Here is a 12,509-nt window from a genome sequence, read left to right on the forward strand (position 1 = left end):
CACCAAAGACAGCAGTTGGGTATTACTTACTCTGCCTTGCTGATTTATCTCATTTTTGTTCAAGAAAGGGCCAATTAGGGACCTCAAATTAAACCATATGAAACCCTTGACCACTGTCCTGACTGTTGGTGAAGGTACAAATAAAATAGTTAGTATGATCTCTGTTTTGAGATGTGGACTCCTATCCTGTTTTGCATGGGCCTTCAAGGAATTTTGGTTGCTTCGTTGAACCGAATTCTAGCATGTAGTCCAAAGATGAAGAGAATTGTTTCTATTGAATTGATCACTACAATCCAATTTCTTTAACCCCTGTCCTCTAACAATGTTGTCTAGGGTGGAGGGTGTGAAAACTGTAGTCTTTCTTCTCTCAAGACAGTGTGAAGACGAAATAGTCAAGAAACCCAATACAATTTGACATAGTTTCTGAATATTTTGAGAGTATATTCATCCCTCCCAATATGGTGGTTCACCCACCAATACCTAGGAAGAAATAAATCACCCAAGGCTGCATCAGTTAGGAATTTATTTAGCTACCTTATTTCTTATCAAGTATTTGTACAATTAGCAGATCAGTGATATCTCACTGGGAGTACAGAACATTGCTACACAAAATTACCTCTATTTCTGAGATTCCAAAGAATATACATGCAACATGTACAATCAGTTGTTTATGGGAATACAGTACCACAGCTACACATAGGTGTTCTCTGTGTCTGAGTCTCTAATGTTTCATTTACCAGCCAAAGCCAATTAATGGATATAAAAGACTCAAGGCTACTTATGAGGAAACAATAGGATTATTTGCCAATTCAGATACAATTGATTGGTTTCTCATGCGAGTGCAGCCCTGCTTGCACAAAGGTGCTGGTTGTGACTGTCTCACTCCAAAGAAATAGGAAGTTCACTCATTTTTTATATGCACATTTAGGATACAGACAAAATGACAGTAACACACCTTATTGGATATAATATATTGTAGTCACCACTTTAGTGACCATATATGGTACCATTTACCCAGTGCTTTTTTTGTAGAAAAAAAGGTGCCGGTACTCATTATGGGCGGGGTCACCACATATGGCTCCACCCCTATGATAGCCACACCCACATTAACCACACCCCCTATACCAGCCATGGCGCATATAAACAGACATCATTGAAAATATTATAGTACTATAGGAGAAAAAAATAACGTGATTTTTTTTCATGATAAATAATCTCTGTAAGCTCTTACAGCTCCAGTATACCCAGTGCAAAATAAGACAGCCAATGTAAATTCTCAAATTGGACATATTACAAACACTAAAATGAAAATAAAATTATTTTTTTCTACCTTTGTTGTCTGGTGACTGTTTTTCTTTCCATATTGGTCCCAGTCTGTGATTCTCCTTTTCTTTGTTTTCGCTTAACTCTTCTGTGCAATTTGTCATTTTTGTCTCCTTTTTCTTTGCTTTCTTCAATATTTTTCAGGCTCTCTCTCTGTCCACATTTAATTCATTCTTACTATCCATTCTTTAATTTCCTTCATCCACCTGTGGCTTTTCATCTTTTCCTCACCCTTGTTCTCCCCATGCCCCTTCCTCTTATTCTCCAGTCTTTCTCTATTCCCCTTTTCCATCCAGCAGCTCTGCTTTCTCTCCCCATCCTTCCAGTGTCTCCCCAATTTCTTTCTGCATTCTTCCATCCAGCGTCTTCCCTCTTTCTCTCCCCATCCTTCCGTTTTCCCTCTCTCTCTCCCCATCCTTCCATCTGTTTTTCCCCCTCTCTCTCCCCATCCTTCCATCTGTTTTTCCCCCTCTCTCTCCCCATCCTTCCATCTGTTTTCCCTCTCTCTCCCCATCCTTCCATCTGTTTTTCCCTCTCTCCCCAATCCTTCCATCTGTGTTTTCCCTCTCTCTCCCCATCCTTCCATCTATTTTTCCCCTCTCTCCCCATCCTTTCATCTGTTTTCCCCTCTCCCCAATCCTTCCATCTGTTTTTCCCCTCTCTCCCCAATCCTTCCATCTGTTTTTCCCTCTCTCTCCCCATCCTTCCCTCTGTTGGTTTCCCTCTCTCTCCCCAATCCTTCCCTCTGTTGGTTTCCCTCTCTCCCCAATCCTTCCCTCTGTTGGTTTCCCTCTCTCCCCAATCCTTCCCTCTGTTGGTTTCCCTCTTTCTCTCTCTCCCCAATCCTTCCCTCTGTTGGTTTCCCTCTCTCCCCAATCCTTCCCTCTGTTGGTTTCCCTCTTTCTCTCTCTCCCCAATCCTTCCCTCTGTTGGTTTCCCTCTTTCTCTCTCTCCCCAATCCTTCCCTCTGTTGGTTTCCCTCTTTCCCTCTCTCCCCAATCCTTCCCTCTGTTGGTTTCCCTCTTTCCCTCTCTCCCCAATCCTTCCCTCTGTTGGTTTCCCTCTCTTCCCAATCCTTCCCTCTGTTGGTTTCCCTCATTTTCTCTCTCCCCAATCCTTCCCTCTGTTGGTTTCCTTCTCTCCCCAATCCTTCCCTCTGTTGGTTTCCCTCTTTCCCCAATCCTTCCCTCTGTTGGTTTCCCTCTCTCCCCAATCCTTCCCTCTGTTGGTTTCCCTCTTTCCCTCTCTCCCCAATCCTTCCCTCTGTTGGTTTCCCTCTTTCCCTCTCTCCCCAATCCTTCCCTCTGTTGGTTTCCCTCTTTCCCTCTCTCCCCAATCCTTCCGTCTGTTGGTTTCCCTCTTTCCCTCTCTCCCCAATCCTTCCCTCTGTTGGTTTCCCTCTTTCCCTCTCTCCCCAATCCTTCCCTCTGTTGGTTTCCCTCTCTCCCCAATCCTTCCCTCTGTTGGTTTCCCTCTCTCCCCAATCCTTCCCTCTGTTGCTTTCCGTCTTTCCCTCTCTCCCCAATCCTTCCCTCTGTTGGTTTCCCTCTTTCCCTCTCTCCCCAATCCTTCCCTCTGTTGGTTTCCCTCTTTCTCTCTCTCTCCCCAATCCTTCCCTCTGTTGGTTTCCCTCTTTCCCTCCCCAATCCTTCCCCCCCCCCCCCCCCGCGACACTCCGGGCGAGTCCTGCACTTAGGTTTTTTTTTTTTTAAGACTCAGAATGTGCGAACGATGCAGCCGGCAGCGATTGAAAGAGGTTGTCTGGGCTGGCATCTGCGTCGGAGCTTCCCTCACCCTCTGCGAGTCCTGCCTTCATTGTTACAACTTCCTGTTTCGCGGGACTCACAGAGGGTGAGGGAAGCTCCGACGCAGACGCCAGCCCAGACAGCCTCTTTCAATCGCTGCCGGCTGCATCGTTCGCACGTTCTGAGTCTTAAAAAAAAAAAAACTAAGTGCAGGACTCGCCCGGAGTGTCGCGGGGGGGGGGGGGGCAAAAAAAGGTGCCAGTACGCCGTACCGTTGCGTACCGGCACAAAAAAAGCACTGCATTTACCGTACGTGCTTGGCTTTTTTCAGCATTGATCGGAAAGCTTGGTCATCTTCTTGCGAGACCACTCAGTTCTACATTTCTGACCATATTTTCCTGGGTGTAACTGACTATGCCCTGTTGGTAGACCGCACCATCCTGTTATTGAGGTTTTTGCACCCTAGCCCCTTCCTCATTTTGCTGCATGGTATGTCCCAACAGCTCAGGAGCTTTACTGGAACTTCCAGGGTTTAAATTACAGTTACAGGCCTGTAAGCTTTTCTGCCATTTTTAGATCCTGAACCAAAGTAAGGCTTTTCCAAAGCTCTTAGTTATAATAATAATATACATTTCTGATAAAATAGCATGCTCATGGATATTCAGTCAACATCTGGCCCTACTCAAGCCTTTAATACATGTGGTAACTGACTATCCACTCAGCATCTGGACTACCTTGCCACACACTTTGTAACTAAGACCAGTCCTACATATCATATTCAACTATAAATATAATTTGCTTTTAATTTAGCCACCTATCTGTTTATCCTAACAATTTTGTTGTACTCATCTTTCTATGTGTCTGTCCCCTTCTATAAGAAGATGCCTAAGCGTAAGCACCATTTGCACACGTAAATTTATAGAACACTTTCACTTACATAAGTGAATGTACACTTGCACATGTGTTAGTTGAGCGTTCAGTTCTGTTCTATAATGAACACTCACAAAGGGCCAGATTCTATAAGTACAAAAGTATTACCACACTGGGAAAGTCCAAAGGTCCATCAAGTCCAGCATCCTGTTTCCAACAGTGGTCAATCCAGGTCACAAATACCTGGCAAGATCCTCAAAAAGTTCAATACATTTTATGCTGCTTATCCCAGAAATAAGCAGTGGAGGTTTTTCCTCAAGTCATTTTAATAATGGTCTATGGACTTTTCCTTTAGGAAGCCGTCCAAACCTTTTTTAAACCCCACTAAGCTATCTGCCTTTACCACATTCTCTGGCAATGAATTCCAGAGTTTAATTACACGTTAATTGAAGAAATATTTTCTCTGATTCATTTTAAATTTACTACTTTGTAGCTTCATCGCATACCCCCTAGTACTAGTATTTTTGGAAAGAGTAAACAAATGATTCACATCTACCCGCTCCACCTGTCAAGCTGTATCTGCTGTACACCACCACCATGGGTGAATCTCTTCATAAAGGCAGTTTATAATAAATCCTAATAAATAAAATAAATAACCAAACATCTCCACACTTGTGGAATATGTGCTCAGCTTCAGACAGATTGTCACCCCCTAGGCAGCAGACTAATGTCTTCATTTCAACAGCAGCTCTTTGTGCTACTGAGCGTAAAGACAGAGTCTGTTTTCCTGTTTGTGCCACCTTCTCTTTGAGACTCAACCATCTGCAATTAACATAATCTGTCCACTTGTTTGGTAGATTCATAGGTGGCACCACCCAGAGAAAACAAATTGTAGGAGAGAATGAATATTCATGCTTCCTTTATACAAATTGTACTTTGCCCTGAGCTAATTAATTTAGACGAGCTGACAAAAAATATATGTAAATAAATAAAAAGTGTGGACAGAAAGAAGAGTCAGCAACTGAACAAAATAGTTTTTTTAATATGAAGATTTCAAGAAACGAAAAATAAAAATATCTGGGCAAGCGGTATTCTGTAATATCACAGTTCACTCCTAGGAATGCATTGAACCATTCTGGGTTTTAAGATATCCTTAGTGACTACACACGAAATAGATTTGTACACAAGGGATATACAATATATGCAATTTATGTCTCTCACATTCCTTATGTCACTCTGGAAACAGATCAGTTAGATATGCCTCCAGGAATGGGCTGGGGAACGCTGCTCTATTCTAGCTGTCTTAATACCAAAATTCTGCTCTCTATTTGTAAACCAGCTTACCTCCAGTACCTTTCTGCCCTGGAATTCAATACTACATATCCTAGGATACTTTTCACCAGAAGGAGAGGTCAGCAGCTTGCATGCAGCACTGGAGAATGACTAAGATGAGTGTTAGCTTTAAGCAAACCTCACCTCTGGCCATAACGTAGTGATTCAGGCTTATACTGAAGAGGCTCCCAGCATTTTAAAGTAAACAAATGAAAAAAATCTGTTTCCCCGGATTCTATATATGGCTCCCAAAATTGGGTGAAATATTTAGGTGCTAATATGCCAATAATTGGGTGCTAATCCAATCGTATTCTGTAACAGCGCATGCAATTTAATTGACTTAACAAGCCAATCAGCATTTTTAACAGCACTTAACAAGCAATAATGAGCACTAATTGGCAATAATTAGAATTTACACGCACAACGCCACGTTTTCCTTGGAGTAAATGGATGCGCATAGTTCTAAGCACAGGGATATCAACTAAGCGTATTCTATATACCATGCCTAAATCTAGGCGCCGCTTATAGAATATGCTTAACCCTAGAACGCATATTGGGGGCCTTTTAGGCCCCCATGCTTACATTTTTGCTATTATCTGCAAAATTACTTTAGTTAGAATTTTGAAACTCAAGGTATTACTCAAGTATGTCATTGTTGATAATATCCAGTTGTTCATATAATTTTTTTTCATATGCATTATGGTGTAACAATGCTTGTTTGGTGAAAACTACATCTGTACGAATTGGGGGCCTTTTAGGCCCCCGCTGTTTTTATCATGTTCTCAGAAGTGTTTGTGTCTCAAGTTACTTTATTTGTACTCAGTAATGCTGGTGGAGGGGCCAGGGTGTGGATAATAACATGTGAGGATGTCATGTGATTTTTGGAGGGAGTGATAAGGCCATGACATCACCTCAGGTCCTCTGAACACTGAGGACAGTATACACTGTGAGCTAATTGCTGAAGGACCTGTGATAAGATAAGCTGTTGAGAGGAAATCTGTTTCATTTTCTAACATCTAGTCAGCAATGGCACAGTCTTCCTCCAAGTGTCTGACTGACCAAGAGATTGAAGCGATTATGTTTCAAAGCGATGATGAAAGTGAACTATCTTTGTCTGATGAAGAATATCTGCCACCAGCTAATCAAACATCCTCATCCAGTGATTCTTCTGATGATGAAGAAGTGAATCTAGTGGATCCTCAAGAAGTGATAAGTAGAACATCCAAAACGAATGTTTTTTGGGACAGTAATCCTACATTAGTCGGACGTACTCCAATACACAATATTGTGAGACAGGCTCAAGGAGCTGTGGGAAGTCCCAGTTACTTTACCCCTAAAGATGTATTCTGTACTTATTTTTCTGACAATATTGCAGAAGAGGTCCTATTATGTTCAAACCTAGAAGGAAGACGTATCGCTTCAGCAAAAAATAAGTCCTGGAAAATATCTCAAAAGAGGAACTTTATGCATATATTGGACTTTTCCTGCTGGCAGGGAGTCAAAAATCGTATGATGTCCCAATACGAGAATTATTTCTGGACCCACTTTCTGATCCACACTATAAGGCGACAATGTCAGTGGGCAGATATGAGGAAATTAGAAGGATCATTCGCTTTGATGATAAGCGAACTCGTGCAGCGAGGTTTGAAACAGACAAATTAGCCCCTATCAGTTATATCTGGAACATATTTATCAAAAATTGCACAAAACTTTACAATCCTAGTACTAATGTTACTGTAGATGAGCAACTTGTACCGTTCAGAGGACGCTGCAAATTCATACAATACATGCCCAGCAAGCCAGCCAAGTACGGTATAAAAATCTTCTGGATGTGTGATTCTGCAAATTATTATGGTATAAATGGCGTAATCTACTGTGGCAAAGAGGTTGGTGCACCAGTACAGAAGGATCTGGGGTCTGAAATAGTCAAAACTCTTGCTGTTCCAATATTCAATTCAGGTAGAAACATCACCATGGACAATTATTTCACCAATGTTGAACTAGGCAATTTTCTGCTTGCAAAAGCTATTACACTTGTTGGTACTATAAAGCAAAACAGACGAGAAATTCCAGCAGCACTCAAACACAATCGTCAGCGAGCACTTTATGAGAGTGTCTTTGGATTCAATAACAAAGCGACTTTGGTATCTTACAAGGCAAAGAAGGAGAAATCTGTAATTTTACTCAGTACCATGCATCACGATTGCAGTGTTGACAGCAATAACCAAAAATTGAAACCAGAAATCATCCTGCATTACAATGCAACAAAAGGAGGTGTAGATAAAATGGATGAGATGGTGGGAGAATATTCGTGTAAGAGGCAAACAAAACGATGGCCTGTAGTACTATTTTCAAATATGCTTGATGTAGCAGCCCTAAATTCATTCATTATTTATACAGAAACTCATCCTGAATTTCATGCACAGAGGAAGGACAGGAGACGCTTATTCTTGAAGGACCTTTGTCATGAACTTGTAATACCTCACATGATAGAGCGAAGCGACTTGAAATGCTTGCCAAAGAAAACTAAAGAAGCAATGAAACGGTGTGGCGTACAGTTTCAGATTACTCCAGAGCCAGGAGAATGAAAACGAAAGCGTTGTTTCATGTGTCCAAGAAACATAGAGAGGAAAACTGAGCGATATTGTTCCACTTGTAAGGAAACTGTTTGCAAAGAACACTCTTCTGAAAAAATAACATGTCAGAATTGTTTGGAAGACTAATATAATAGAAAAGAAAGTTAGAATAAAAATGTAGCTGCAGCTAGTTTGCTATAGATTTCTATGCATTTTTGTGTGTTTTCATGTCTTTGCGTGAAATTTGGGAAAAAAAAGATTTTTTGGTGTTTTCTGTGGAAAAATTATAATTAAAATGTTGTCCACTATTCATATTTTATTGAGCAATTTTGAAATAAACTTATGAAAGTTATTTAAGTGTGTTTTTCTACATTATGTGCATGGGGGCCTAAAAGGCCCCCATGACGTTAATATGTATATTTTTAACGTCATGCGTTCTAGGGTTAAGCAGAAATTTGTTACACAAGGAGTTTTCTGGCATCATATGTAGAATCTAGCCCATTGCGCGGGTCAGGGACGTTCCTAAAGTTTGCATGCAGGGATATGCACTGTGAATTGGTAGCTGGGAATTACACTTGGTTTCAGCAGTGTAAGTCCTGGATTTCAAATCTGGGCGCTGAAGTTGGGTCTCAGTGCTATTCTATAATGGACACTCATCCATGGGCACCCATTATAGAACAGCATTGAGTGCCGAATTTTGAATGGAGAGCAAAATGATGGAGGTTAGAGTGGGGAAAGGCGGAACATAAAGTTTAAGCAGTTGGGGAGTCAAAAACCTGAGAGAACAGATGGGACTTAAGATATTTTTTGAATGCAGCAAGGGAAGGTTGGTTCTTAATATGGAGGGGTAGTGAATTCCAGAGCTGAAAGCTGTTTCCATGAAGATGGTCAGGCGCAATGTGGAGGGAGATGGACTAACATAATATTCTTTCCATTACTGAGCACATTTCAGTGCTTGTGAGTTAGCCTTAGTGAGATCTCACATTGTGCAGAGGTCATGCTCAGCCAATGTGTAGACCAAAACGTCTGCCTTAGACCACAATTGTAGCTCTCAGGTCTAGTAGAGTATCCTCATTTGGTCATGTTGGATTTTGATCTGATGATGGGCATAGAATGATCTAAAGTAGTGGTTCTCGAACCTGTCTTGGGGGTCTACCAGTCAGCTGGGTTTTCAGGAATTCCCAAATAAATATGCATGAGAGAGATTTGCATATCATGGAGGTGACCGGCATGTAAATCTCTCATATTCATTAGGGTTATTCTGAAAACCCAACTGGCCAGTGGTCCCCTAGGAGAGGTTTGAGAATCACTGATATTAATCTTCCAGGTTATCCCAAAATATGCACTGTTTTCAAAAGAAATTTGTGAATATTCACTAGCTTCTGTAAAGACTAAACCAGTTTTTTTGGCTTTCAAAACCTGAACATTGGCACTCATAGCACCCAGAAACCCTATAAGTTGTTGTTGTTTTTTTCCTCCCTTCTCAAAAGGCTTGTCAGTTCTGCAGAAGGTGCTGGACACTGCTGCCGAGAAGAACTGGCAGGTCACAGCAGTGAATATCATGACGACCACAGAAGAGGGCTACCGATTGCTCTTTCAGGACTTAGACAAGAGCAAAGATCGCCAGGTGGTCATTGACTGTGAATCAGAGAGACTGAATGCTATCCTCAACCAGGTAGTAGTAAAACTCTACATCTCATTTATTTAACATATATGACATCTAGTATTTCAGAAATTAATGGTAATTTTAGGAACTTAGGGATCCTTTTACTAAAATGCATTAGATATTGCACTTACTGTGGCTTAACACCAATGTAGTACCTAGCTTGTTTGCCACCTGGGGGGTCACCACTGTGCCCCCCATAGGACGTCAAACCCCTGAGGCACTTCATCCCCACCACCCTTCCTCCTAGCAAGGGGGTGCACAGAACAGTTACACGGCTTTAGGCTCTGCTGGTCCCCTGACCCAGAACAGGAAGTAACGTCAGAGGGGGCAGGGGACCGGTGAAGCCAACAGCTGTGTGACTGCTCCATGCACCCCCTTGTTGCCTGCACCCAGAGCAGACCGCCCCCACCACCCCACCCTTAATATGCTACTACTTAACACAGAAAATGAATGTGTGGTAGCTGCAAATCTGATGTGGCAATTCTTGGGAGCATGCCCGGCATTTTCCATTGCAGGTCACATGTTAACAATTTCATTAGTGCACGGTAATTTAGGAGGAGGTAAGTGGTCTGTCGCTGACCATGCATTATACGGGTAGCATGCGGTAAGTTCAGTGTATTAATTGCTACACACATTCTCTATCTATGCCCAACCTGGTTCCACCCCTAACATAAAAGTTTCTGGAAGTGCAATTTAGTGTATGGTGACCTTAAAAATACCACAAAAATAGTGCATTTGTGCGATGGCTGTTACCTCACGCTAAACTGCAAAATAAGAGCTTAACATACTTCAGTAAAAAGGGCCTCTTTGATAAGGACTCAGAATTTTATAATTATTTGCTTCACATTATTCTGACAAAAAATTTCCATCATGGAAATTTACAATTCTACTTAATACTACCAGTAACATAAAAATCATAACCACATGATATGGGCTATCAATATTCTAAGGGCAACTTCTGAAATACCACCAGAGGGTCGTATAATCTTTTTATTTTTTTTTTTCACATTCCAGCAACATGTAAATCTTTCCAACATTTCCGCATGTTTGAAATAGTATTACTGTAATGATATGGTATAAAATGAGGTAAGGAAAGCTTTCATTATAGCAACATCAGATGACGGTATGCCAAACTGTTTCAATGATCAGAGGAATATTGTTCAGCAGCGTGCCAAATCTATAATATTAATATAGAAACACAACATTTTAATGGGATAATACATAACAGTAACGTGCCAAAATCATGGTACTATTGTCAAGCATCATCTGATTCAAAGAAACAGATTTCAAAAAGCTTCTTAAACTTGCTTTACAGCATACAAAAGCTTTAATGCTCTGGATATGATCTTTCCGGTGACTGTGCTTTCAAAATGTGTTCATCTGTAGAGGTGGATTCTCTGGGTAGCAATTTACAATTCATTTGGGTGCTCACAGCTACTCAATCAAATCATAATCTTAGATAGGCAAAAGGATAAGAGATGTGCAAAAAAAAAAACTGTGACAGAAGTAGAAAAGGCAAAGAAATTAGACTCTAGTTTTGGTTATTTAAGTAAGGGGCCCTTTTGTTAGTGCCTGTGGCAAAGTGGCCTTAGCACATCCTTGCGCAAGTTTTTCCTGTGCGCTAAGGCCATTTTTGCCATCGCCATTAATCCCCAGGTTCTATATATCGAGCTGAGAGATCTGCACGGACATCGAAGTGTATTCTATAACAATACGCATAACCTAATTGGTTAACGAGATAATCAACGCTGATAATTGGATGTTAACAAGTAATTAGCACTAATTGGCATTAATGAGACTTTACGTACACTACTTCCTAAATGCATTCGGTAATGTAGTTTGTGCAAATTCTAATGTGTGCTGCCAAAAAGGGGGCGTGGAATGAGCGGGTCATGGGCATTCTGAAAATCTATGTGCAGGGTTATAGAATACACCTGCTTCACACCTAACTTGGCATAAATGGTTACATCTAGAGTTAAAAACAAAAATCCACTACTTATCTGGTAAAACAGATCAAATGTAACATCCAAAACCAAGAGAAAGTACCAGATATATAGTAATATAGGACCCCTTTTACTAAGCAGTGGTAAGCCCAATGTGGGCTTACCGCTCGCTAAACAGGAAGTACTGCCAGGCTACTGCAGCAGCCTGGTGGTACTTCCCACCCCTAACACACCGTCATATCCGGTGCTACACAAATATGTTTATTTTTGTAGCGCCAGAGTGTACCTGGCGGTAATTGGACAGTGCTGCGTGTTGCCTGGTTACCACCAGGTTAGCACGGAAGCCCTTACTGCCACCTCAATGGGTGGCAGTAAGGGCTCCCCCCCCCCCCCCCCCCCCCCCAAATGGCTACATGGCAAGTGCTTTACTTGCTGCACAGCCATTTTCTGCAGGGAAAGAGAGACTTCTTTTTTACCCACTGCGGTAAAAGGGGGCCTCGGTGCACGTGAAAAACACGCGTCAACACCATCGCAGGCCTCTTTTTGCTGCAGCTTGGTAAAAGTGGCCCATAGTAAGGAGGAGTGCCTCAGAAATGTATACACCCACATGGTAGTCACTGAAGACCACTAATGGGTGAAACATTGCACTTCATTCATTGGGCCACTCGTTCACAGTGATAATTTTTATGTGCAATAATGTGCCTCACTAATAACAGACAAAGCCAGCATAGAAAAATAACTTAATAGAAAATTTTGGATTTTTGGATGACGAGCTAAACCCTTAACCCGAGTCCCTGAAGAAAATTTGTTTGAAAACCACGGGCGTTCCATCATATTTACAGCAGGGGCGTAGCCAGACTTCGGCGGGAAGGGAGTCCAGAGCCCGAGGTGAGGGGGCACATTTTAGCCCCCCCCCCCCCCGGCACCGCCACCAAACTTTTGCCCCTGACGACCCTCTGGACCCCCCTCCCACCGCCAACCCGCCGTCACCTACCTTTGCTGTCGGGGGACCCCAACCCCCGCCAGCCGAGATCCTCTTCTTTCCACAAAAGGC

General features: G+C 42.0%; 1 protein-coding gene across 1 annotated transcript in view; it reads left to right on the plus strand.

Annotated features, from left to right (window-relative positions):
- GRIA1 (glutamate ionotropic receptor AMPA type subunit 1) overlaps nucleotides 1-12,509 on the plus strand; it is a 318,773-nt gene that overhangs the window by 145,343 nt on the left and 160,921 nt on the right. The window contains 1 exon segment of the mRNA XM_030211572.1: nucleotides 9,337-9,521. Within this exon segment, the coding sequence (XP_030067432.1) occupies nucleotides 9,337-9,521 (185 nt within the window).

This window comes from Microcaecilia unicolor, chromosome 8, assembly GCF_901765095.1.
Source record: "Microcaecilia unicolor chromosome 8, aMicUni1.1, whole genome shotgun sequence".
Taxonomy (NCBI): domain Eukaryota; kingdom Metazoa; phylum Chordata; class Amphibia; order Gymnophiona; family Siphonopidae; genus Microcaecilia; species Microcaecilia unicolor.